At 36.7% G+C, this 26,572-nt stretch overlaps 3 protein-coding genes across 4 annotated transcripts in view; 2 read left to right on the top strand and 1 right to left on the bottom strand.

The window, feature by feature from the left end:
- Positions 1 to 1,510: 1,510 nt before the first annotated feature.
- Positions 1,511 to 16,583, top strand: LOC311442036 (inter-alpha-trypsin inhibitor heavy chain H3-like). The gene is made up of 15 exons (XM_084530788.1): positions 1,511 to 1,640; positions 5,323 to 5,346; positions 6,533 to 6,699; positions 7,711 to 7,815; positions 8,226 to 8,388; positions 9,325 to 9,435; positions 10,072 to 10,197; positions 10,649 to 10,765; positions 11,523 to 11,691; positions 12,007 to 12,132; positions 12,367 to 12,548; positions 13,470 to 13,655; positions 14,061 to 14,200; positions 14,553 to 14,707; positions 16,543 to 16,583. Exons 1-15 carry the CDS (start codon positions 1,551 to 1,553, stop codon positions 16,566 to 16,568), a joined length of 1,887 nt encoding a protein of 628 aa, XP_084386914.1. The 5' UTR covers positions 1,511 to 1,550; the 3' UTR covers positions 16,569 to 16,583.
- The window catches only part of LOC311442035 (inter-alpha-trypsin inhibitor heavy chain H4-like), a 30,921-nt gene continuing 19,083 nt past the window's right edge, over positions 14,735 to 26,572 (bottom strand). Inside the window, exons 23-25 of one of the 2 annotated variants that reach the window (XM_084530787.1) lie at positions 25,715 to 25,837; positions 24,355 to 24,549; positions 14,735 to 16,068 (exon numbers count right to left, since the gene is read on the bottom strand). In XM_084530787.1, coding sequence (XP_084386913.1) covers position 25,837 — 1 coding nt within the window. In that variant the 3' untranslated portion in view covers positions 14,735 to 16,068; positions 24,355 to 24,549; positions 25,715 to 25,836. The remainder of the gene's footprint in view (positions 16,069 to 24,354; positions 24,550 to 25,714; positions 25,838 to 26,572) is intronic. The other variant, XM_084530785.1, reaches the window with a different exon arrangement.
- LOC311442038 (inter-alpha-trypsin inhibitor heavy chain H3-like) lies at positions 17,214 to 23,867 on the top strand. The gene is made up of 7 exons (XM_084530791.1): positions 17,214 to 17,329; positions 18,238 to 18,279; positions 18,782 to 18,895; positions 19,470 to 19,674; positions 20,964 to 21,136; positions 22,915 to 23,026; positions 23,116 to 23,867. The coding sequence occupies exons 1-7, from the start codon at positions 17,323 to 17,325 to the stop codon at positions 23,243 to 23,245; spliced, it is 783 nt and encodes a 260-aa protein (XP_084386917.1). The 5' UTR covers positions 17,214 to 17,322; the 3' UTR covers positions 23,246 to 23,867.

Genomic DNA, 26,572 nt, shown 5'->3' with positions numbered 1-26,572 from the left:
CTAGTTAACTTTAGTTCTTAAAATTTTACACTGTGCCATTTCACCTCTATTATTATTACTGAAAATTTACCTCACGGACCCTGAAGTTTGTGTTTCATGTAACACAAAAGAGGAAAACAGAAGATGGAGAATTAACTCTGTCAAGATAACAAAGAAAATGGACCTTGCATCCAAAGGCTGAATGGGTATCAGTTGTGTGAGATGCAAGAACTGCAAGCTTGGACCTGAGTTTCAGCCAGGATGAATTTTCTTTTTCAGGACAAGTAAGAAAGCATTAACTTTTAAGTTTCTGGGATAGCTAGGATGTGTGTCAAATAACAATACCAGAAGTGGGTGCCTGAGTGATATGCAGGATTACAAAAGGTAGTTTTTGAAGAGAAGCATAAATGGGTTCAAGAGACAGCGCACCCTGTTACAGCTGTGATAAATTTGAGGCAGTGACAGCCTTTAGGAAGGTACACAGTTTTAGTCCAGAAAAGGGGTGAGTCTAGAGCAGAAAGATAAAAAGCAGTTGTGAGAAAAATCTTAATGATTTTCTTTGGACAGGATCTTCTGTGAAGCTATTTTATTCGCAATTGCAATGGCGGGCATCCTGCAAGCAGGAGCGCACAGTAGAAGTTTATCGTAACGTTATATTCCCTATTACCAACACCTAATTTCTCCCGTTTCCTCACTGGCTGAGTTCTATAGGTACTACAGTACAAGTACTACAGAATTCCCAGTCCGGGTTATCAGCAGTTATCCCCGTGCCTGTACTGTGTGCTGTGTCTGTCGTGTGTCTGAGGTGTCTGTGGTAGCCTCCCTTCTCCCCAGTGCTTTGCAGAGCCTGGCTATTTTATTCACAATTGCAATGGCAGGTGTCCTGCAAGCAGAAGTGCACAGTAAAAGTTCATCGTAACCTTATATTCCCTCTTACCTGACACTTGTTTTCTCCCCTGTTTCCTCACTGGCTGAGTATGACAGGTTCCCAACCTACTTGATGCACTTCTGTACCATATATGTACAATATTATTTGACAAACCGTTAATTCCTCCTCTTCCTTTTTTTCCTTTTTTTTTTTTTTTTTCATTCTTGTGACTAGAGGGACCATGATTTTTCTTTTTACTGATTTTATACTCCTCATCTTGTTTTTCTTAGCTATCCTCCTTATTTTGGGACAGTGGGACCTTCCCCTTATCTGCTTAACATACTCCCCCCACTGCTATGCCACATAATCATGTTTGAATATGCAAGGTTAGTGTAATTTTCCACTGCAAAAACACCTTCTATTGCAAAAACACAACTTTGCTTCTCACATCAGTCACCTGTAAAGAAATGGCTATTGAATTTCTGTTTGCCGATGATATTACACAGAAGAGTCATACTCTCACACTGGCCATCCCACAAGTGTTTTGTAGCAGTACATGCAAATCAAAATTCAGTGTTTGATTTTTCCAGTATGCCTAATGTTTAATCCCAATTTTCACACAGGGTTATCTATTAACACTCTGTAAACAAAGCATTATTTATTTAAGTGTATCGTTCAGACTAGAATCTTACTTTTTTCCAAAATGGAAAGCCGTCTATTGCTTTGTATTTTATTATCGATTCCTGCCTTTGCATCGTCAGACCTTTTGGTAACACATGTCAGAAACATTAAGGTAAGTAATCAACCATGTGTGCGACTCCCATTCTTTGGAGATTAATTTCCTGCCATTTATGAACATTTTCCAGAGAGCTCATACAGTGGTGCCACCAGGAGCTTTGTGTTCTCTGTTACCAGTGAACACAAGATCAGACTTGGGACTCAGAATGGTTTGCCTCTAATCAGCCCCAGTTTTGAATTAGCTCTGAAGAAGCTCTCCTGTCTTTTTTAAAACATCACTTTCCTCTGTTTTCCTTGTCATCACCATGTAATGGTAAAATGTTTTAGAGCTTTTCTATTTAGATGTGTGCAATTAGTGCTGTAACTGAACCTACTATATAGTACCTGTATAGAAATGCAAAATAGCAGTGAAAAGATGCCTTCAAAAAGAAATGTAACAGAGGTGTAACAGGACATCCAGATAAACATCTCCATGGTCCAAGTGACATAGTATGATTTTGTGTAAAATTTATGTGAGCATAACATGGAATATATCTGTGTCCGAGATTCTTTTTTTTTTGACAGATTGCTGAGTAAGGCAGTGCTTCCTGATGTTCTGCCTAATTTTTTTCAGTTAAGTTGCAGGCCACTACTCCTCATCTCAGGAAATTATTTCCTCTGTCTCAGTAATTAAAGCATGTGTAAGTTACAGAGGGCAGATCTCCTCAGGGAACATTGTTGGTTAGTGGGCAGAACAGGACAAAGCAATTTACGGTCAGTTTCTGTTGATGCGGTTGTGGTCTTTGCCAAAACTTTTTCTTTGAAAACCAGGATAATAATATGTCTATCTTTTTGAAGTCATCTTGAGATTTATAGTTGAAAATTACAAATGCCAAGAATTCTTATTATTTATCTCACATGTAGCCCAGATACAGGGTAGCTTGTTCCTCCTGATTACTATACTACCTGTTGTTCTCTGTATGTCTTGCAATGCTAAAGATTTCCTAAACAGAAGATGGCCAAAGCCCTGTGCTATGTTACATCTGTACATGCAGAACACTACAGAAAAAAAAAAAATGGTTGATTTTCCCAGTTCAATTCTATCCTTTATGCAAATATAATTTTGTTGAAATGGGAGATTGCTGTATATTGTGAAGGTGTCTGTCCCAAACCCTGTCTTAGCTCCTTTGAGCAGGTAGTATGCTAGTCATGAGTGACAAAGCATGACTAGGAGTCTCTCTGGTACATGGCTGATGATCTTTAGGCTTTCAAAGCTGCTTTTAAAGCCATAGTCAGATAAATAAAATTGGCAAAGCCAATCAGCTGAAAACTGAAAAAAATCCAAATCGAAGACCCCTAAGTACACTTGTACATCTTGTTCCTATACACAAAGCTATTAAGGGTAGGATTTTTTTCTTTCTAGAAATAAACTACCCCTATAATTACATATTCAAAGCATGGGTACATATTCAAAGCATGCACCCATGCTTTGAATATGTATTTCTAGGTGACACAGCTTTCCTTCCATAACCGTCTCATCCTGGCAGCACTGAGACTCCTAGAAAGGTCATGAGCAAGTTCTGTTTTCATAGCTTAGTTGCGTTATTCTCTCTTCTATGTGATTTCCAATCAGCATCACTTGGAATGATGGACTCTTTAATGTTGCTGGTGATTTCAAAATCATTTTCACACCTTATTTTTCCTATGCAATGCATAGGGATTTACATAAATACTTCATTCAGTCTTGTGTGTTGCTGGAGGTCATTTCAAATTAACTGTAGATTCTTTGCTCAGTCTCTTAGGAATGCTGTGTTTTAGTTTCCCAAGGCTGTAAAATCAGGGCTTCTTTCCGCAAGTACTGTAATAGGAGCCCTCTTTTCCCTCCCTGTATTCTTGGGTGTTCGAATTCCTATTTTCTTCTACTTTTCCTCTCCAATTTCCATAGATAATTAACACCTATATTCTTTGCTGTTGCCACAGCAAAACAGTATTAAACAAAAACTGAACTTATCACTGTTATATAAATGAAATAAAAACATTCCAATAGTTGTTGCAACTGGCAAATATGGGGAAATAGAAACATTTTATCAAGTAACTGTAATTACACGTCAGAGGATATTAAAACGACCTTGATGTTAGTGAGGTCTCTATCTACAACCGAGTGAATCATTAAGAATGAAAAAAAAACAAAACAACACAGAATTGCAGAATCATCTAATGCAGCCTTGTAATCAAATCAGGGTCAGCGGCAGTAGGTAGGATGATGCCCACTTGGGTTTGAATATCTCTGTCCAAGATCAGCCCAAGTATAAGCCACTAATAGCTTTCACTACAATATTTTTCTGTATTTTCTTTTTCAATGAGAATGGCAGAGTAGCTCCAAAAGTATTTAGAGAATCAGACCAGAACTGTTTCAAAACTAGTATAGAATCCATAACTTTGTTAAAGAACATGCACAGCAGCAGTTCTGGAAAAATTAAATGCAGTTAAAGTATTTTTTAGTTTAGGAAGTAATAGAATTACAGAATTTGCAACAAAAGAACACCTTCCTTTTTTTTTTTTTTTTTTTTTAAGTCTGAAACTCCTTGATAATTCCACTTTAACAAAAAGGTTGTGCAAAACTAATTGACATTTCAGATACTTGAGCTTTTCATTTCCAAGTATCCATACCTCAGATTGCAGGGGGAGATGATTAGCTATAATGACAGTACAGATACTGAAAAGATAATTTCAGTTTTGGAAAGGGAGCATTTGAAATGGTGAGTGTACAACACAGACATTAAAAAAGCCCAATAAGTTTGTGAAGCAGGAGAGACATACACACAGAAATCACCTATGTGGCAATAACAGTTTGAATTATGAACTGGCCAGACTCTTCCAGTATTTGAGAAGCCTTCCCCAAATCTCTGTAATACCACTGATTTAATATAATGCCTTGGGAAAAAAAAAAAAAAAATAAATAAATAAATAAATAAATAAATAAATAAACAAAACAAAAAACAACAAACAGCAACAACAAAATCCTTTGTGTCTCCATTTCCAACCTGCAGAACTCCTAAACGTGAAAAGTAACAAAAGCAGGGTAACCAGATATGTACCCAAGATATACATCTGACTTGTTATCTCTCCATCTTTAACTCTCTATTTGGTAGAGCATGTAAACATGGAAAAAAAAAAAAAAAAAAAAACTTGCACAAAATGTGACCCTCTTGGAGCCAAAAGAGATAAGGCATTACAACCACACTTACAGGAATTGTGTTGTGCAAGCTGCTATTTTCACATGATCCTGCAAGAATTTTTGAAACCTGGTCTTTCTTTCAGATCATGAGAGTACGTGATATTTTTGTAGGGCTTCTGATATTTGCACTCATTCTGAGAGCAAACACATGGAAATCAAAAAAACTACCTTTATTTTTTTTTTTTCCTCCCTGCAGCCTTTCATAGCAACCTCTCTGTGAGCCTGCTGAATTGTCATCTTACGTATTTGTGTTAGCATCAGAGGCTGGTGGGGTGAAGCAGTCTGAAAGAGTGTAAGGACGGGTCTGCCTGATAAGTAGGATGTGTGTGTGACTGGAAAAAATGTGCAAACCATTTTTTATGCTATGATACAAGCCTTTTTTTCTCCCAAAGGAGAATTAGTTTAAAAAGACAGAATGTGTACCACAGGTCCTGACAACAGGAATTCCCACAAACAAGATGTCTAAATGCAGCTGTCATACCTTAGTCATGATTTTTTTTCCCATTTTTTCTCGTTACAGAAGCGAAATGCTGAAAATGACTTGGTGAGTAGTCTTGTCTTTTATGATGGCTTGGTTCTGTTCAGTCTATGGTGAAAGATGCATGGTGACACGAATATTCTTACGGTGTTCACAGCATGTTTCTGTGAGCCCAGTCTGAGCAAACATATTTCTGAGTGTGTGCGACATGGGGAGGAGCCCTGAGTTGCTTGTTTTAGGCAGCAGGACTAATGAGGCTGTTCTTTTCCAAGCTCTGATGGAAACTCCTGTAGATGGAAAAAGAATTATAAAATTATTTGTTACCGCTTGTTATATTTTAATAGATAGCAACGTTGTTTGAAGTCACCTCCGTGTCTCTAACAAACATTTTGATTTTATGTTGTTATTTGTAAGGAGGACAAGAGACCAGATTTCTGAGGCTGATTCCACTTGGCATCTGAATGCCACTTCAGCAATGCTAAATGCTTTGATTTTGGGAAGACCTTTTAATCAACTAGCCAGAGATCAGGCCTAGCATAACAATCACAAGCTTCTTGCCACTGCTGCTTTTGTTGCAGGAAGCAGACCTTGTTATTGCCTCCTTGCCTAAGGAAGCACATCTGCTGCTGCCTGTGTTTTCATATAGTCTCCAGCAACCTTACACTTGAGCATTTAAAGAAATTCAGTCTTGCCCTACTCATTTTCTTGCTTAAAGGCAAATAAGCCCCAGTTGTGAGAAAATTGAGGCTAACAAAATGGAATTTGAAGCTCATCTGGAACTGGTTAGGTCTATTTTTATATGAGATGACTCTTTGCCCCTGCTCTGGGAGTCAGCCACTCAATTGATTATAACAGTCAGGAAGGCAGTGAGGCAGCGGTCCATTGGTTGTGCTGTCTCTGACTAACCACAAACAAAAATCACAGTCTCAGTAGAGGGAAAAAAAAAAAACAAAACAAAACACACCACCACCAATAACAACAAACAATTCTTACACTGGTAGCATCTTTGCTGTGGTGGCAATGTTTTGTTAAAGGGGCTATTGTTATGACTCCTGGAACACCACCACCATGGTGGTGTGACAGACCCAAGGAAACACAGCTGTGTCCTGTTTTTTATCATTAGGTTTTTCCTGTTTCACTTTGGAATGATAGCCTCTCCTGTAATGATTTCTTTCTAAAAAATGTTATTATGGCTGATTAACACAGACAGCAGTATAACAGCTAGCTCTTTTTTTCATTTTTCAATCCACAGGTTGTCAATGGGATAGAAATCTATAGCATGAAAATTGACAGTAAAGTAACTTCCCGATTTGCCCGCAATGTCATCACCAGTCGAGCTGTCAATCGTGGAAATGTGCACAAAGAAGTCTTCTTTGATGTTGAACTCCCTAAAACAGCCTTCATTACCAACTTCAGCATGTGTGTAGTTTTTAAAATACCACTAGAGTAAACTCAAAATCTGTACAAATGCAACTGGAAAAAAAAATAACCAAAAGCATTCATTTTTAATTTGCTATTTGATTGATTTCTAAATGTCTCCAGGGCAATTTTCTGATACTATTAACTTAACATGTAAGATACCTAGGGAAAGGCAAACACTGGTACATCTATTAAAAAGATGACTCAGTTTTGATTGTATTTATTCATCATCATGGACCTTAGGGAATGGAAGATCTTATCTGGAGATCCATTCACGTTTTCAGAAATACTATTTACTTTACTCTGATCTTATCAAACAAGAAAAGCTCTATTACTGAATTTCCCTGATGGCATTAAATTTTAACTTCTCTCTTCATTTTGAAATCAAATTTGAATTAAAAACAGGAAATAGATGAAATCATTCCCTTACATTTTTATCTTAGTTGCAATACTATGCAATTTTAGCAGCATTTTTAAGTTTAATTCAGTTTAAACACATCCATCTCTGCTAATGACACTATGCCTGTTTTATTTTCAGTGAAAAGAAACAGTTGCTTTTAGGGGACAATCACTCTAAGTCATGCTAGACCTTTTATTTTAGGATGAGATTAATCCCCTGTGAAAAATCCTTGCTTAATGGTGTATGGAGTCTAAGGATGAAATGTTCAGCTGTAGACAGCTTTCTGTTAGATGAGATGAGATGACCAAGCTTGCTAAAGTGTAGGAATACAGAAGGTATAAGCAGTGTTGCTATTAGTCCAGTTTTGATCTAATTATTTTCAAGGAAAATATTGCTTTAGTTTCTCTGAGGTACTGAGCACAGAGCTCTTCATTCAAGCTGAAGTCACTGAGAAGGCTAGTTTGTGTTTCATTGAAAATGCTCAAATCTTGGCAATACCATGTTCCTGAAAATACTTGTTAGCAAACCAATCAATAAACAGAGAATTGCCTGTAATAACTTTTCATGTATCAGTGCAAACCATTCAGCTAAACCAGGCAATTTTTCTGCAGGACAATTGATGGTGTCACTTACCCTGGATATATAAAAGAAAAAGAAGCTGCCAAACAGGAGTATGAGAAAGCTGTTTCAAAGGGACAGACTGCTGGTCTTGTCAAGTAAGAATGATGTCTGGTGTGGCTGCCACACCATTATCCTGTAGCAAATTGTGAGATTTGTAATACCTTGTTCTGGCATATTTCTGACGTTTGCTTTTTACAGGACCAAAGGAAAAGAACAAGTAATTTAGAGTTATTGTAATATTAATTATAAAGAAAGAAATACAACTTCTGACTGAACAGGCTGTATCTGCAGTTAAGGATAAACTGTTTCTGCAGCTTGTGCTAACTGCATATGATCTGTTCCTGGGATTAAGCTAATTGGCAAACTTAAATAAATTCTACACTGTTTGACTATGATTTTAGCAATACATCAAAATTCCCATCTTTGTTTTACTCCTGCACCACCCAAACCCAAGCAGTAAATACTGTGAAAAAGGATAATATTCTTCTTACCCACTTAAATACAGGGCTTCAGGAAGAAAAACAGAAAAGTTCACTGTTTCAGTCAACATTGCAGCAGCCAGTAAAGTCACTTTTGAACTCACATATGAGGAACTGCTGAAGCGACAGTTTGGAAAATATGAGATGTTCATCAAAGTAAAACCGAAGCAGCTTGTCAAAGATTTTGAGGTAGATGTCAAACTGTGTCAAACTGGATACTGTAACTTAAAAGATGTTGAGATTCTGTTGAAAGTGGAGTACCATGGTCATTCCCACTGGCCCACAGATGAACTAAAGGCCCATGATAATACTTCCAGTGAACCATTTGGGGAGTCCCTGCCAACATGCTTTACTGCAGGTTTTTATTTGTAAGCCTGTCAAGTTAGCTCAACTACTAAGCCTTCAAAATTTATGATATACAGAAAACTGAAAAGCCCAAGGCATTTTAATTGCCTTGGGGCAAGATAGCTCTTAAAAATACCTTCATTGCATAAACTATGCTTTTCTCACACCACCATGAAATGACATCATGCTAAATTGCAGTGATACATATATTGTATTCTTGAAGACCGTTGCTTTTGCATGCCCAAACTGTCTGATCACTTCTATCTACCTTGCTAAAATACATTCCTAAGGCAAATTCCTTCTCTTTTATTTGCCCAGAAAAATCTGTGTAAAAAATCATTACAAAACTCAGCACCTGGAAATTCATAAAGCATTATTTTAAACACAATATGATAAAAGGTACACTGAAATGTATATCAAAGGTAGGCATGGTTACAGTTAATGACAAGGTTATATTTTAGAAGGACTTAGGTATTTATTTGACATTTGACAGAATTCCACTAACTAATTTTCAAATGAGTTACATTTTCATAAAAGCATAAATGCTTATTTTCTTTCTAATTTTGTTTTTAATCTATGTAGAAAAAGGTATGTTTGGCTGATAGTGTATCCACACAAGTGTGGTTTTGGACTTCTGTTGTAAATTACAAAAGTACATTTATTTTTCTTTTAAGAAAATCTCTCTTTCATACCCATAGTTGCCTTCTGACCTTCCTGTAAATGACTAAATTGATATATCGTGGGAAAGTCAATAAAAATAATTTTCAATTAATATTTCAGATTGATGTAAGTATCTTTGAGCCACAAGGCATCACTGAGCTGGAAGCGGAAGGAACATTCATCACCAATGATCTGCAAAATGTCATCAAAAAAACTTTTTCAGATAAAAAGGTACAATGCCTAATGCCTTCCATAATTTATTTATTATGGTTATAACTCTGAAATAATACTATAAGTGCAAAAGTGCTGTAATGGCTAGCAATGCAAGTGAGTGGATAAAAAATAAAGTAAAGGCTTGTCTGTGCAAATTAACTGTGAATTCCAAGCTAGCAGGCTGAAGGCCATCTCCATGCAGTTCAGAAGCCACTTAGTTCCAGCTATTAACATGGAACTATACCCAGAGCATTAGACCTTGTCCCACAGCAACAGTTGTAAACCTGGATACCGGCTTCACTATTTCCTATGGAAGAACTAAGTCAGTAGCAAGTAGATTTCTCATGTATGGGGGTGGCAGAAGAAGTCCTAAGTCATAGATTGCCCAACAGCCTTATCAAAGCTATCATTCAGCGTGGAGGGCTAAACCAAGGAACGTGAAGAAGAAAACATATGGAGAGCTCTAGGTAGCAGCCCTGAGATATCAGTTACCCATCAATAAATATAAATAAAAACTAATACCTCAATAGATAAAACAGATTATTCTCACGTCTGTGAATATAAATATACCAGTCTTAAGAAATCACAAACTTCTTTGTGTTTTGTAAAAGTTTTCAGCTAAGATTCAGATCTCCTGAAGGTTTTTCTTTTCAGGGGCATATTTCTTTCAAGCCAACTCTTGATCAGCAGCGAACCTGTGCAAATTGCTCACAGTCTGTCCTGGATGGAGATTTTACTGTAAAATATGATGTGAAGAGAACAACTCCAGATAATTTGCAGGTAAATTTGACAGCTGACAGTTTTGCACTGTTGAATGGTCTTAGCTTGCATGGTAAATGTCAAGGAGCAGTGAAACCCAGTTGTTCCCTAAGGGGCAGAGAGCTGATTGTGACAACACAGCTTCAGCACCCAAAAGCCCAGTCCCCACAGAACCTGAGCAAGGCAGACCCAGAAAAGGAATTTAAATTCAGACAAGAGTCCAGGTCATCAGGGATATCTGTGGTGATGAGGCAGTCCGAGGTGAAGGTGGGAAGTCAGTTAGAATGGGATACAGATCAGTGGGGTCCATGGACAGACATAGGTGAGACTGGTCAGGGCTATTAAAGCCTGTTAGTCCACTCAAGAGCTACAGATTAAATCAAAATAATTTCTTCTTTATCCATTTTATCTTTGTAATATAAAAAAAGCTATTGGTTTGTTAACATTTTATTTTATTTTTTATTTTTTTTAGATTGTCAATGGTTACTTCGTACACTTCTTTGCACCAACAAATCTTCCACAGTTGCCCAAGAATATTATTTTTGTAATAGATATTAGTGGCTCAATGTCTGGAAGAGAAATAGAACAGGTAAGTTACTACATTACTATCGAGTCCCGATGGAAGAGTCTCTGTTGTGGTGGAAGGGACATGGTGACTTAGGGTGAAGAAGCTACACTCAGTGCTTTTATGCTGCGGCCTTGCTAAGTCTCTGTACTGTAAAAACTAGATCATGTCTTACTGTAGAACAAAATTCTATACATTAAGTCTATATATTACTTAGAAATTTCATTATTTCAAAATTTTCAGATATCTACATTTTCAGAGAGGTATCTCATATGTGCTGTACAGTTCCAAAAATAAAATGCTTCTATGGTATTATGTGCATTATCTGTGTTGCTCATTCTGTCTCCTCCAGGAAGCAGCAGCTCTTTTCATAGCTAAGACTCCTCACTCTAATCTAATGCTCAGAACTTTAAGTTTTTGGCACTGAATCAAAATATCTACACTTCTCACATGTGGACTTCTCCATGAACCTGTAACTGCCCATTTCCCAACACCTTAAATTTGCCATGCCAATTTGTGTCATTCAACAATCTGACACAGGACCTGATTTTCTTCTCAGCTACACAGATTTACAAGGTGTAATTGCAACTGTCTGATTTCTCTAGAGTTACTCTGAAACAGACACAGGACTAGACAGGATAGAACAAGCTCAGAACATGTGCAAAACATTCTGTGTAAAAGGAACAAAAGAAAAAAGTACTTGAGAGATAAGGCATGTAACACCTACAAGCACCAATTTCTTTACAGTTGAACTATATGTTAAAATCTCTTCTTCTTATAGACAAGAGAAGCACTTCTAAAAATCTTAGATGACGTTAGAGATGATGATTTCTTCAATTTCATACTGTTTGGTAGTGATGTACACACTTGGAAAGAAAAATTAATCAAGGCCACTCCTGAAAATTTGGATGAAGCAAGGAAGTTCGTTCGGGGCATTGACACTGAAGGCAGTAAGTACTTTACCGGAGCTGCTAATAGGTTATTGAGTAAGTTAATTTATCAATTCAGTCTGTGAACACAATACTACAGCTTTCTTTAAAAATTATTACTAATGGGACACTCCTGAGCTTAAAATTGGCTCAGTGCATATCTGTTTTTCCTTATGTTTCCAAAGCTCAGTTATTTTTGCATCTAAACATCCTCCTGCTAGCAAACCTACACCTTTCCTCTTTATAATGTAGTGACATCTTGTCAGATTCCTGTGAAAAATGGTCCTTTATTTTGACTGCCTCTGTTGAAGCCAAATTTCTCTGTCTACCTTGCAGTGACAAATTTATATGGTGGTATGATGAAAGGAATTGAGATACTGAATGCTGCTCATGAAGAAAAGTTTGTGCCCAAGAGAAGTGCTTCTATAATTATCATGTTAACAGATGGCCAACCAAATGTAGGTAAGTTTGTGTTGTTAACAGACTGAATTAACTAAAAAAACCCACTCAATTAAATTTTCTATCATCTTTGACTTTTGATGCGGTGTGTTTTTTCATTACTTAATTGCTGCTACACCATCTTCATGCCACTAATCAGCTCTTTGATAGTGCCTCTTAAGAAATCCAAACACCACTAATTACATTTCATTTTATCTATCTATGAAGAAACTTAACTCTTCTTATGGTTTAATGCAGGCATATCAAATACTGAGGATATTCGGACACATGTGAAAAAAGCCATTGAAGGAAAATACCCTTTGTACAATCTTGGTTTTGGCTATGGTGTTGACTATGGTTTCTTAGAGAAGATGGCACTAGAAAATAAAGGATTGGCCCGTCGAATTTATCCTGACTCTGATTCAGCTTTACAACTTCAGGTACAGTAATTCCAACTTAAATTAGATGAGAGGTGTATTAATTCAGGTAAATATACAGATATTTCTTATTTTGAAGTAAACAAAAAGCCCAAAGTGTACTCTAGTACTGACACAATGAAGAATATGCTGTAATCAGAATATTGGTTGCATTTAATTTCCTTTATAAAAGGAGAAAGTGGAAGGACTGTAAAAGGGAGATGAGACCCTAGGCTATGAAAGAGTGTTCAAAGCTTGGCACAGGATGGAAAAAGACATGGTTCTGAAAGACACGTTGTTGTGTGCCAAATCATATAAGCAAAATTGCTGCAATCACTATATCTATCTCCCATACCTCATAGATCATGTGGTTAATGTCATAAGAGAAGAGGAGAATGACAGAGTTTAAGTTTAAGAGTCCAGCAAGTGCAAGCAGGTGTACCTTACCATACTTCTGAAGCATTTTAAAGCAATACCACCCATTGAAAAGATTGCAATACAATCCATTGGAAGGATTGACCAAAGAATTTGTATACTGGTTTTCATTACAAGCTCAGTCAAAATCTAATACCTAGACTCCTTTGGCTTATGTTATGATTTCAGTATCTGCAGGTAATAGGTCTAGAAACACTTTTATCTAATGGGAGGAGCTTGGGATTCCTCTTGATTAACACTGATTGAACTCATCATCCACAGCATGTTGTTCTTGAATATTTTTCCTCTGTCTTAGTGAGGCTTGAAGGGTCAATATATTCTTTTTCATTTGCCTTTTTTGCAGATGTTTAGGCCTTGTGCTCTGAGATTTAACAGAATATTTACATATTTCTTCAAAAATACATTCTAAGTTTTTACTACTGAAATAGTAGGACATGTCTGGGTACAGATCTACCACTGAAATAAATAAAAAAAAAAATAGTTAAATGTTTTTCTCTTTTTATCCTGCAGGGTTTTTATGATGAGGTGTCCAATCCCATGCTCATGGATGTGGAGTTACACTACCCAGAAAATGAAATATCAGGCTTAACTAAAAACAGTTTTAAGCATTTCTATGATGGGTCTGAGATTGTGGTGGCTGGACGCTTTGCAGACATCAACCAAAACAGTTTGACTGTAGATGTGAAAGGTGAAGGTGTAAGTATGTATTTATTTAACTGAGTAAGGTTAAATAAATGCTATGCAAAATATCCAAGTGTTCAGAGCTGGCAAAACTTGAAATATTTACAGGTATGTCTTTATCTCAGTGGAAAGATGTATTACTACATATGTAACAAGTAAATGCACGAAAGGCATTAATTTTGCAAGTGCAGGTTACTTGCCTAAGAATCCTACCTGGTGGTAGGATATTTAGTGTTCACAGGCAATAGTCTTCATTGGGTGAGGAAAACTGATGGCCAAGACAGCTGAATATTTGGTATGCCTTCCTCTAAATATAGAGGTCTACTTCTAATATGAATCAGGTGTGAAGGTCTTGATTTTGAAAAGTTCTGGATGTCTCTGGCTACTTACGCTGCTGCTAAGTTTCCTTATTTCCAATAGGCTAATGATGTCCTGTCATTTACTACACAACAAGATGCAGAGCAAACAGCTAAAGCTTTCCAAGAGCAGGAATACATATTTGGTGATTACATTGAAAGGCTCTGGGCTTATCTCACGATTGAACAACTCCTGGAAAAACGGTAATTAAACCTAGAACTGCATTTTCAATGAAACTATTAAGCCATGTGACTGGTGCAACTTCTAGGATGTAAAGCTGCAATTCACAGCTATTTCCTCTTCTCCTCCCCAACCTCAATATTCCTATTTCAAGTAGCAAGTTAAATTATTTTAAATTACTGCAAATATAAAGCAATTTTGCCCTTCTCCACTGGAGAGACAAGGGAATCAGAAATACTTTTAGATTGTAACAAATACACCTTCCTGATAAATTAGCTGCAGAGAAATGATTTTGCTTTAAAGAAAAGTATGTAAATTAGAGTTCAGCCAGTAATTTAGCAATCATTGATGCCAGGAGTCTCTCCCTGTATTCAGCACTGCAGCTACAGGAGAAGAAAAGGAGAATCTTACAGCTGAAGTCCTGGATCTCTCACTAAAGTACAAGTTTGTAACACCACTGACATCCATGGTGGTAACAAAGCCAGAAGACTATGACAATCAAGCTGGGATTGCTGATAAAATGACTGAAGGTATAGACATTTTCACAGTTTTGCTTTATCAAGGAAGCCAAATATTCCTTTGATGTTTCCCAAAAGAAAGGCTTTGTGTGGGGCACAATTTTAAACATGCATCTGAAAAATCTATTTTCAAAGCCTTGTGTATGTATGGCTTATGCAAAATTACTTTTCATTTTAAAGCTCATTTCCATCAAACCGTCCTTCACTACTAGTTCATACAGGTAAAATATTATAAATTCAAAATCGATGTATTTAAAAATAAATGTATAAATATTACATTAAAAAAGAAGCATTTCTAATCTAATAATTCAGCTATATTCAGTTTTGGTCACATCACTTTTGCCTTTATGTTTTTACATACTTCAGCTTAGAAGTAATTGTAGTAACATCTTTCTACATGAAAAGGGTCTATTGCCATGAGACCTTCCTTGTGCAGAGTATTTTAGGTTGTAAAATCATGACAATAATACCTGTAAAACATATATATTGCAGAAAGAAAAACAGTTATTGAAAGCATACAATTTATTCTCATCTCCTTTGATACTTTGGCCAATGATTAACTCCTTGCTCAGTAAATCATTATACTTTCATACAATTCAGCATGTCTGTTTCACCTGTGTGAAAAAGAATAACTCTATTCCTCTTTAGTGAGAACAAAGTAAGACAAATACTACCTATCTTCTCAGTGCACCCCCAAAGACATTCTACTATAATGTATATTTGTTGTTTGAGGCATCTTTATCTCCCTAATTCAACAGGTTTGTCAAACCTCCTGTGAGGTTTTCCAATGTCATCTATTACCATGTATTATTTTTTCCTGAAACCCTTGCCTCCTGCCCCTAGTTTTGCCCTAGTTCCACCCAGGCTCTGTCTAGGCTCTGTGCTGGATTCTAAATGAAAAACTTGCTTATCTCCTGAATTTGGCGTGTTAACCAAGACTTATTTTAAGGCTTTTTAACTTAACAGAAATGCTTACTGAAGGTTCGTGGGGGTTTCTTTCAAGTGGAATATAAGCCAGTTAATTGCTAGGTACCATACAAAATGCAATAATTCTACAGGCATGGTGCTGATATTTTTTTTTGCATTATTTTTTGTAATTATCCTAATGGGATACTGATACAAAAACACTTGTTTAATTTGACATTAAACACAAATTTAACTTAACATTCAAGTCATTATACAGCATAATGACTTTGTAGTTTACAAGTGAACACTATGAGATGGAAAACTCACGCAAACATCTGACAGAAATGGCACGTACTTACAGTGACCTTCAGTTCAGGCCTTTATCTGAATCTCTTGTCAAGAAAATCCTCTATGTATGTTGAAAGTATACACGGTGATAATGGAAGAATATACTCAAATCACTCCCACTGTGTAAGGAAAAAAATAACTTTCACATATACTGGAGTCTAGAATCACATATAGGATTACTGAATCAGCCAGTCAATATTTGTAGAATGAAGCAAATGCCTTGAAAAATTGCAAAAGAGTAAAAACCAATACGGACCACTTTGTGATATGTAAATGACATGATGATAAAGCAATTACTAATAGTATTCTTGTTATATGCATAGTTAATTATGGATTTGCTGCCCACATAACAGCTTTTTGCTTTCACTGTGTTTCTGTTTGCTCTGTATATATTGAATTGTATCATTGGGAAGAAATGGAATTTTAAAAACCTGCAGATACATGGTAGAATTTGACAATTCAACAACAGTTTAATTTTTTGTTTGTTTAGAATATATTTTAACAGAGTCAGAATCCTTCTTGTTTAGTCACACAACTTAAACTGTAAATTTCTCTTTTTCTTCCTTTTACTTCCTGTTCACCCGTGATAACAGCTGAAGGTATGTACACTTCCTGTTAAATTTGCCTAATGTTTTTTTTTAAGTCTTGTAGTTGGATTTATTCCCCAATGATTTTACAAAAACATTGTTATAGATTAAGACACTGTTATAATTAGATTAAAAACTGTACAGATAGAAAATGTTGTGATTACTGTTTTCAGTTTCCTAACTGCAGCATCCCATCATCACAAAATTCAGGCCCAGTACAATTAAGTTGCTTTCCAGAGCTAGCACTGTTGGCTCCCAGATACCTGCATGTAGATGAGCATCCACACAAAGATGTCTTCATTGTTGCTGTGTTGTTGCTTCTTCAGCACAACACCCTATCTACAGACACTGTTCCATAGATTCAGATGTAAAAAGAGAAGACTAGAAATACCTGGGAACAGGTGGATAAATCTTACTGACTTTCCAGTAGTACAGTTTGGAATAAGGCACAAGGGAATTAGAAAAGGACCAAATTGTCCCAGCCCTAAGGACAAATTGTATACCTTTTGAGCAATAGCATTTTTGCTGTAAACTGGTCTGTGCTTTTTACCTGTTCATGACACTGTGTTGAATTCATTCATGGTTTGCTTTGTTGCACTACAAAAATCTAAACAAACTGTTTTTTGTTTGTTTGTTTTTGTTTTTAATTATAATTAATTTGGAAATTTATACATGACTACAAGATTTAGGAGTTGGTTTTCATGGAAAGAGGGAGATTGTCTTTTATTCTTTTCACCTCTAAAATAAAGTTTTCTTTCATTCACAGCACAGGCTGCCCCAGTTGTTATGCAGGGTAAGTCATTAATTCGAGTTTCTGAATGAAGAAGCATCTGTCAAAGGAAATTGATTCAGACAACTGAAACTGCTGGGGAGATGGAAACTACCTTGTCTGAGTTTACAACTGTATTTTAACAAATACTAACAATTTTTCCTCACTGCTACAATCACACTTAAAGACAGAACAAAACCACATCTGAAAAATACTCAGTGGAATAGTTGTTAAGGAGTAAATACCATTTCATCAAGCCAACATTTTCCTGGAAAGCTGCTTCAGAGGATGGACTTGAATTTGCATCTGCTTGGGAATTATATTAAGCATGGAACTATGATGTCAGCATCTCTGGCTAAATTAATATATTCAGTTATTTATACAAAGAGAAATTGTTTTATTGAAGAGAGTGAGACAGCAACTGACTCTTCAGATTGCTGGTTGAACAGTGCTGGAAATGGAAGAGTCATATTTAAGATTTAGTGCAGGAGATCTCTCAATCTCTCTCCCCATCGCTTTCTAGTTTTCTCAAGTTTTTTTTTTTTTTTTAAAGTCTCACATTCATCCTGTCAAAAGCAAATGTCAAAATATCAGAAATTTTAAATGGATAGTGCTGTTGCATTTCTACCCAGACTTGTTGATAGACAGCTTAATCCTTAAATCTGAGACATTTGCCTTCCTACAGACACATTGCTTGGGCTTTGTGGGGACACTCAAACCAAAAGAATCTGTCTCTATCCTAAAGCTTTGCTTGATTCAAAAGGGACACAAACTGTCCTTCCATTTTATTAGAAAAAAAACACAACAGGATGGAATTTGCAATTTACCTAGCATATTAACTTTCTGACATCTTACATGTTCGGTGCAGATAGTATGTAAATATTCCATTTTGATGTGAGCATTTCTAACTTATTTTTCTTTGCACCCTGCAGCTCCACCATTATATTTATCAAGGCCCGCATGGTTTACTAGTGGTGAGTTAGTTTTGACTAATTTGAATTGTGTCTGTTCAGAAGGAAAACACATGTGGGTATTTAAGACTAAATCACACAATTCTTGGAGTATTTTAGACAATGCCTTTACACAAAAGCAGACAGTTTTTCACAACAGACTAGTACTTCAATTTACTTTAAATATCTAAAATGTTTTAAAGCAATTGAGTTACTGAGATCATATATGATCATTTTGTTAGCCCCCTTCCCATTGTCTAGGCTTCCTGATTTAGCCCCAGTGAGAAGGACCTGGGGGTGCTGGTTGACGAGAAACTCAACATGAGCTAGCAACGTGCGCCTGAAGCCCAGGTCCTTGGGACCCCACCACTCCTGTGGCAGATGGGCTGGACTAAGCTGGGCACAGCTTGTGCAGGGACCAGTTCTGCTGGTCCCCAGCATCAGCTACACTGCCACAACATTGAACATTCATGCAGAGCTTTGAACCCGTGTATCACTAAACAAACACCTGTGATTTGCTTTACAGTTGATGGCGATCCACACTTCATTATATCAGTGCCACAAAAAGAGGATGCCATTTGTTTCAATATCAATGAAAAACCAGGCGATGTGTTAAGTTTAATAAATGACCCAGTTACAGGTGAGTTTATCATTTTTAAACAGTAAATCAGAATACTTATATCAAAATGTCTTATTTTTCAAGTCAATTTCTCTCTTTTTATATTATATGTGCTATTTTTCCAGCAAAGTTAACAGAAGTTACTATAGCTGTGATAGGGTACCATTACCATGATTGTGTTTTCACTTCTTGGAGCAACATGGACTTTTTAACTGTCTTGAAAACCACCATGGGAGTTGAGAGATGTAATTTGTTTCAGTGAGTAGAAGTAGAAGCAATAAAATAATGCTCAGGTTTCCATTTCATGAATTATGTGGCAAACGGAGACTGACGGCACACAGGCTATTTGTGCCCATCACGAAATTTTATAGTCTAGGAAATATTCAACTTTTATCAATAAAGTGGTTGTCATCTTTGTAAATGTCTACAGAACAGCCTCCAGAGCTCTATTCCTTTACTATACTTTTGCACAAACATGCACAAGTAATTCTGGTCTACTTTTCAATTTGGATTTGTTTTGTTGAGCTGTAACTACTGCAACACTCTTTGGCATCTCATCTATAAAATAGTATTTGTTGTTTCCTTATTACATTAGGCATCACAGTCAACGGAGAACTCATTGGTGATAAGAGAGCAAATAGTGATGCAAACTCACAAAATACATATTTTGGAAAACTTGGCATTGCAAACAAATATCTGAATTTAAAAGTGACCGTAACTTCTGAGAAGATCACAATTCAGAATGGCAATGAAAAGACAGCTTTCACCTGGCTTGACTCAGTCACATTGCAACAAGAAGGGTAAGGCTTACGGAAAGAATATCATATTCCAGTGTTACATTTTTATACTCTTTTTTGGGGGTTGATCAAAAATATATAAAAATATACTTTTAAGTTATAAAATGAAAAAAAAAAAAACTGATTCAAATTATGCTGGATTCAGTGCTCTACTTTGTTGTGTAATTGCTGAAGATTATTTGTAAATTTACCTGCTTGTAATAAGTAAGTGCAGAATTTGACTTGCAAACACTGAAGGTGTAAATCATAGAATCATAGAATGGCTTGGGTGGAAGGGACCTCAAAGATAATCTAATTCCAACCCCCCGCCATAGGCAGGGACACCACCGACTAGATCAGGTTGGCCAAAGCCCCACCCAGAGGGGGACAATCAACTCCCTTAACCTGCTGTCCACGCCTCTCTTGATGCAGCCCAGGATACAGTTGGCCTTCTGGGCTGCAAGTGCGCACTGCTGGCTCACGTCAGGCTTCTCATCCACCAGAACCCCCAAATCTTGCTCTGCAGGGCTGCTCTCAATGAGTTCTGCTCCCAGTCTGCACCATCCTTATGGGTCCTTTCCAACTTGGGATATTCTATGATTCTATGTATCTATTAGAGAATCATTAATACCTGTCCAAAAGAAAGCTTAGAAAAGAAATAGCAGTATCTTCTCCTCCTTTACATTTTCATTGTGTTTTAGGACCAATCACTCTGTCAAAGGACAGCACTGCAACAGAAAGAGTTCTAGAGCAAAACTCTGATTCAGGATACTTTTTTTTTTTTTTTTTTTTTTTAATGTCACTGATATCATCAACATAGTTGTCATTATCAGAAGCAAATATTCTTTATCCTAACACCAACCTAGACATTTCAGTTACTGTCTTTACTGAAAAACAAAGAGAAAATGGGGCAGGTAATATCCAGGCAAGAAAGTGATTGTTTTATCAATAACATTTTTAATACTGAGCATGAGGTGCAATATCTAAATCTCACTACCATATCTGTGATTAATTGTGCTGTTATGGGAAGTGTTTTGGCAGAAGCACCTTGCTGAAAAGTTTAAAGGCTAGGTAGCCTTTTACATTGTAATTTAGTGTGTCTTGGACTGCCTGTGAACACACACAGATTCACATCAACCGAACTACTAAACAACTTCATTAAAATAACAATAACAAAACACTAAGTAAGTTATAAAGTCACACTTGTTTTACATGTTTCATTTCTTGGTTTTCTTATCACAGCTGTTAACTCTTAACTCAGTGCCCTAAGGTTTGTTTATTTATTTATTTATTTATTTATTATTTCTCCTCAGTTTAACTTTGATAATTAACAAGGAAAAAAATCTGGTGCTCTCAATGGGAGGCGGTGCATCATTTGTTATTGTTTTGCACCAAGTATGGAAGAAACATCCTCTCCACCAGGATTTCTTAGGACTGTATACATTGAAAAGTCATAAACTGTCTGAACAGACCCACGGATTATTAGGTATGACTTCATTTGGCATTTTGAATATCATTTTCTTTCCTTGAGGCTACCTAATTTGCAGACACAATCTTGTATTTGGCCTTTGTGAACTGAAACAGAGGAGGAAATTGAGATAACGTTAATCAACCATATGAAGATTTCTGACAAAATATTCTGGGCTCTGGCTTTACACATTATCTTTTCTTAAATTCTCCTGCTGCTGAAATCACTAGCACCCATGGTTCTCACTGGCATTTTTAAACTTCTTATCTTGCTAAGTCCCACCTACAGATTCTTTTTCTTATTACACCATTCCTCCAGACTCTTGGATGGTTTGATCTCCCCTTTTACCTTTCTCCAAACACTCAGAAAATGCACATGCTTACCCATTGGTCAAAATTTGCCAAACCTCAGTTAGTGTACCCTTGTATGCAATGAAGATGTTAAGGTATATCTTGATTGGCTATCATCACAGAATCATCACAGAATTGTCACAGAATCATCTAGGTTGGAAGAGACCTCCAAGATCACCTAGTCCAACCTCTGACCTGACACTAACAAGTCCTCCACTAAACCATATCATTAAGCTCTACATCTGAACATCTTTTAAAGACCTCCAGGGATGGTGACTCAACCACTTAATCATATATTAAAATCACACAATGCCTTGTATTGTTTAGGATTATATTAATGTTAGAAAACATTATTTTAATAGAAGACAAAGTTGGTATTTTAGGAATGAAAATTAAGGCCTCATTGAATCCCGTTTTCTGCCAGAGTAGTGGGTTTTGTGGTGTGCATCCTCTGTTGGAAAATGTTACGCTTCATCTGATAGCAGACATTTTACTTGCTTTTTGATTTTTCTTACAAAATCAGGTAAGCACAGAAAATGATTTTTGGGGTCAGTAAGTTTAGTTATTGTGGTAAATAACAAACTTCTGTGAACTTTTCTGAATTTTGGTAATGTGCTTGGAGGTCTGAGAATGAGCCAAGATATCAGGGATAGTATGTTAGGTTCAGGAATCTTAGGAAATGCTGTAATGAAACAGAAAAAGAGCAGAAAAAGGATGGTTTTTATGCTTTTCTGCTCCTCAGAGTAAAGGACTTGTCCAGACACAAAAATTATTCTGCTGTGATATGAATTGCAAATAGAAAGGCAAGTCAAGAAAAGCCCACATGATGTGTGGGTACACGGTGTTACTGACTTATGCATCTCATCATTATGTTCGTCATTTTTGAATTTGCCTCTGTACTCATTACAGCACTCATTAAATCACCAAGAGCATCCTACATCAGCCCAGGCAGGGCAAAAGTGTCCAAAAGCTAATCCTGTCAGGATGTGAAAATTCCGTAGATATCCGGCTTGTTCTGAGGATAATCCTATCAAGTAATTTCAGAGATCAACATGTATTATTTGATTTAAAAAAAAAAAAAAAAAAAGAGTTAAAAAAAGAAAAGTTAAAGACTTGGAGAGTGTGTAATAAATACAACTGAATAGGCAAGAAACAAAGCAAGGCTATCTTAAGGACTATCTAGAACAGACCAATTTTACTTCGCACTCTGAAGTTAGAACCTACATCCAAATGATATGCCCAGAATTCTAGTTCATAAAAATTAAATAATACCATAGGCATATGTTCAACCTTGCACCAAACTTGGCGTTTGCTTATGCATTCAAAACCCTGAGAGAACTTGGAAAACAGCATGGGAACGTAGAAATTCTGCGGTTTAAGTTTGTTTTGTTTCTGATTTCGTATGTGCAACATGCCTGAAATGGTAATTTTGGCTTCTATTTTTAGGACAATTTTTCCACCCCATTGACTTCACCATACTTGAAATCCATCCTGGGTCTGATCCCAAGAAACCAGATGCCACGATGATTATTAAAAACAAGGAACTGACAGTAACAAGGTAAAATATAATCAAGTCCTTAGAAAAGACTACCGTGTCAATTTGTCTTTTCTGCTTCACTACTTCTGTGATTGTATTTTACCTTTCAGGGGCTGGCAGAAGGATTACAGAAAAGATCCTAAGCATGGCGTTGATATTCCTTGCTGGTTTGTTCATAATAATGGAGCTGGGCTAATAGATGGTGTTCATACAGACTATATTGTTTCCAGTCTGTTTTAAACAACTACCTCCAAAGTCATGCATACACAGAGTACTTTTCTGAAAGAATAGTACTTTTCACTGCTGAAGAAGTGTTAATAAAGAAGTGTTAATAATACATATGCTTGCCATGTTTGAAAATACCAAGATATGATAGATTCTCCTAGTTTTACTGTATTTGTGATCAAATTTTCAGCACTAAACAGCTATTCCTCATATCCTCAAATACCCTTATTTTACTATATTACTTTACTAGTTTTAAAATTATAACTTATAATTTTACTTTGTAAGTCATAACAGAAATATTCTATACAATTTTAAATTAATTAATGAGGTTAAAGAGTGATTTAAATAAAAGCATCAACATTTAATGCCTTGTTCTTTTATTCTAATGTTTTTAATGCCTGTTTCACAAAGCCTGGGATGCAATATGCAATTTGAAATTCAACACAAGAGGACAGCTGACAGACCAGAACATATTTCGGGATAATTCAGTAATACTTAAAGCCATCTAACCACTTGACTGTATAGTGGTGAGGGTTGGTACAGTGCCATTACTCAAGGTGACTGTTAGCAATGTGGTTTAGATCCAGGACTTCTGTACTTTGGTATTTTAATTTGAACCTAATTTTTGAATGCTCATATCTGTATAAATTAATGAAATGTCACAGTTCCAAGCAGCACTTACATTTCAGTAATAGTAGCTGTATTTTATTTATTTCTGTGTGTGCGTGTGTGTTTGTAAAATCCTTTGTTCAAATGAATGAAAAAAATCAATTCTAGACGTTGTCACAGTGGCTAGATGGTGCTGTCTGTCTAAACTCAGACAAAAAAAATATGAAAGAAAACAATAGTTTCTACAGAAGGTATTAAGTTATTGAAAAATAAGGAAGGCAGGAAGAGAAATGAAAGGGTTGAGGAAGACTGGAAAATTGAAAGGGGTAAGCTTAAGTTTGCTTGGTTTTGAATATCTATTCTAAAATAACGTATTAGACAGAGCTAGAGAGAGAGAGAGTGAGCAATGATCCATTTTGGATCCTGTGGGACTGCCATCTGGACTCATCCCATACCTGCTTGCTCTATTAAAACAAACAAACAAACATAGTGGTGGACAGTAGATCTTGACCTACCTTTGCAAAATTTAGCTGCAAGGCAACACTGGATGCAACCTCAGGTTCCTGTTTAATTTATGGGGATGAGGCAAATCACTAGAGGTAGGAGGAGTCTTGTTAGCTGTGACTGAATTATCAGTCAGAAGTTGACCTCAGAGGCTCTAGTCTGCTTTTGAATGGCTTCTGTGACAGTTTGAGAAGCTCCCACTTGCACTAATGGAGAAAGAAAAATATGCTTTTTAGTTTGTAATTCTTCCAAAATTCCTGCAACATAGGTGATAGCTACAAACATAGTTAAAGGTAACGATAAGGAGAGAGAGAAATGGCAGGCAGTTGTTTACTCTTAGATAACAATTTTACTCCTTCTATCAAGCTGGTACAATGCTGCTCAAAGAAAAGCATATGAGACATAGTGTATATCCTGCATTGGAATTAGAAATTACAGAACTCTAAATGCTCATTATTGCCTGTGTCTGCATTCAGTCTCTAAGTAACAAGGCCTCTTGGGCAAGGGGAGGGAGTGTAGGAGATCAGAAGCCCATCAGAACTCGCTTCAGGACTCAGAAATAATAGGAGGAGAGTGACTAAACAACAAATTAAGAATTCAGGTGAGAAGAGTGAAATGAAACATGCTTAGAGAATGGAAAGCACACACACTGTGGGGACAAAACACAGCAGAAAGGATCTGTGAGTCTCAGTAACCAGGCACACCAGTGACATAAGGAGGCTACAGAAAAGGCAAACCTCTCCATCGGTACTGCAGGCAAGCATCTCTTGTAAGACCTGGGAGATTCCATCAGCTGTGGGGTGCAGTCCCCATGCAGCTCTGGGCACAGCCCTTCAACGCAGCCTAGGCAAATTGGCTACAGTCCGAAGAACAGGAGCAGCTTTGCAAACACATTGAGAAAAAACAAAAAACTATGCAAAAGTTCCTGTTTTGTAAGAAAGGCTAATCTTTTCTTTTCTTTTCTCTCTCTTTTTTTTTTTTTTTTTTTTTTTTTCCCCATTTATCAAGGTCAGCAGGATCTGCTTCTTTGAAGCAAGGGAGAATTAAAAGGGTAGCAGGTTGCCAGGGGCATTTGAGGAACCACCGTAATTACAGGTTTAGCAGACGGGTTAGAAGAGCTCTCATGAATGGCCTGTGCACACCTGACCCTCACCAAGGGGAGCATGTGAAAGCTGCCCTTTAGCCATGCCTCATTGCTCCACGATTTCAGTGCTTTTTGCTATTCTTGCTATTAGCAGACAGGTGGAGGATGGAACATATAATTGCCCTATAACTGAGAGCAGTGAATTTTTAATTTGCAGCAAGTTACCTGATAAAACCCAGCATGTAATTCAAATACCAAGTTCATTTATAATGCATATAATGTCTTACTTTTCACATTGGAAAGCCAGCTTGTGATGTGGCAAAGCCAGCAATCTGGTGTCTGCAGCTCCCAAATTTCACATTTTTTGCTCTGTAATTTGTTCAGCCAAATCTGCAACTCCAAATCTGTGTCTTGAAAGTACAAGCAATTCACATAAACAAATCATAGCACGACATCTAAATTGTTCTTAAAAAAAATAATAAATAAATGCTTACGGTTATATAGTTTATCTTCCTAACTTTGGCAAGACATTGCTTCTCTTTTAGTACATTGCTTTAAAATAATAAGATTTTTCCAGTTATACATTATTGGCAAGATAGAAAGCAACTTCTGTAAATCTTCTGCGGTGCTGGCACATGTGTTCCTGCGTTCAAAGATATGCACTGAAACTCTAAAATATAAATTAACTTTTTAATTAACAGTTATGAAAAAAATAATTGGAAGCTAAACCTCCAGATTTCCTTCCATGGGCAAAGGTTTCTGCATATACATTTCCTCTGAAATGTTACCTCTGTGTGCCACGTGTTGTTTTGAGTTCTTCATTATTTGTAAAACATCATCCAATATTTGTAGAGTGTTACACGAAACCTTGCCAAAACCCAAGATGCTACATTTCAGGGTTGAAATGCCATCTTTTGCAACAAGTCAGAGGTCTGTTTTGCAACAAGTCAATGTCTGTTTTGCAGACATTTTAAAGCAGACCCTCAGAAACTGCAAGAATTGCTGGAACTAGAGCCATCATGGGTTGCCTTCACCAATCACATTACTATTGCTTTCATTAGTTTTGAATATTGCCACAGAACTATGCCCAACGAACCTTAATACACCAAAACTTCTTTCCCCCGCCCCTGCTCCCCCCCCCCCCC

Source organism: Aythya ferina (assembly GCF_964211825.1).
Source record: "Aythya ferina genome assembly, chromosome: 10".
Classification (NCBI taxonomy): Eukaryota; Metazoa; Chordata; class Aves; order Anseriformes; family Anatidae; genus Aythya; species Aythya ferina.
This window is presented reverse-complemented; position numbering and strand designations above follow the sequence as displayed.

Bases quoted from the DNA above. Each gene is read 5' to 3' on its own strand.
- LOC311442036 (XM_084530788.1), top strand. From the start codon at position 1,551: ATGGAAAGCCGTCTATTGCTTTGTATTTTATTATCGATTCCTGCCTTT. The intron at 9,436-10,071 runs GTACAATGCCTA...TTTTCTTTTCAG, and splicing joins AAACTTTTTCAGATAAAAAG to GGGCATATTTCTTTCAAGCC. The intron at 12,133-12,366 runs GTAAGTTTGTGT...GGTTTAATGCAG, and splicing joins AGATGGCCAACCAAATGTAG to GCATATCAAATACTGAGGAT.
- LOC311442038 (XM_084530791.1), top strand. The intron at 18,280-18,781 runs GTGAGTTAGTTT...TTTGCTTTACAG, and splicing joins GCCCGCATGGTTTACTAGTG to TTGATGGCGATCCACACTTC. The intron at 18,896-19,469 runs GTGAGTTTATCA...TTATTACATTAG, and splicing joins AATAAATGACCCAGTTACAG to GCATCACAGTCAACGGAGAA.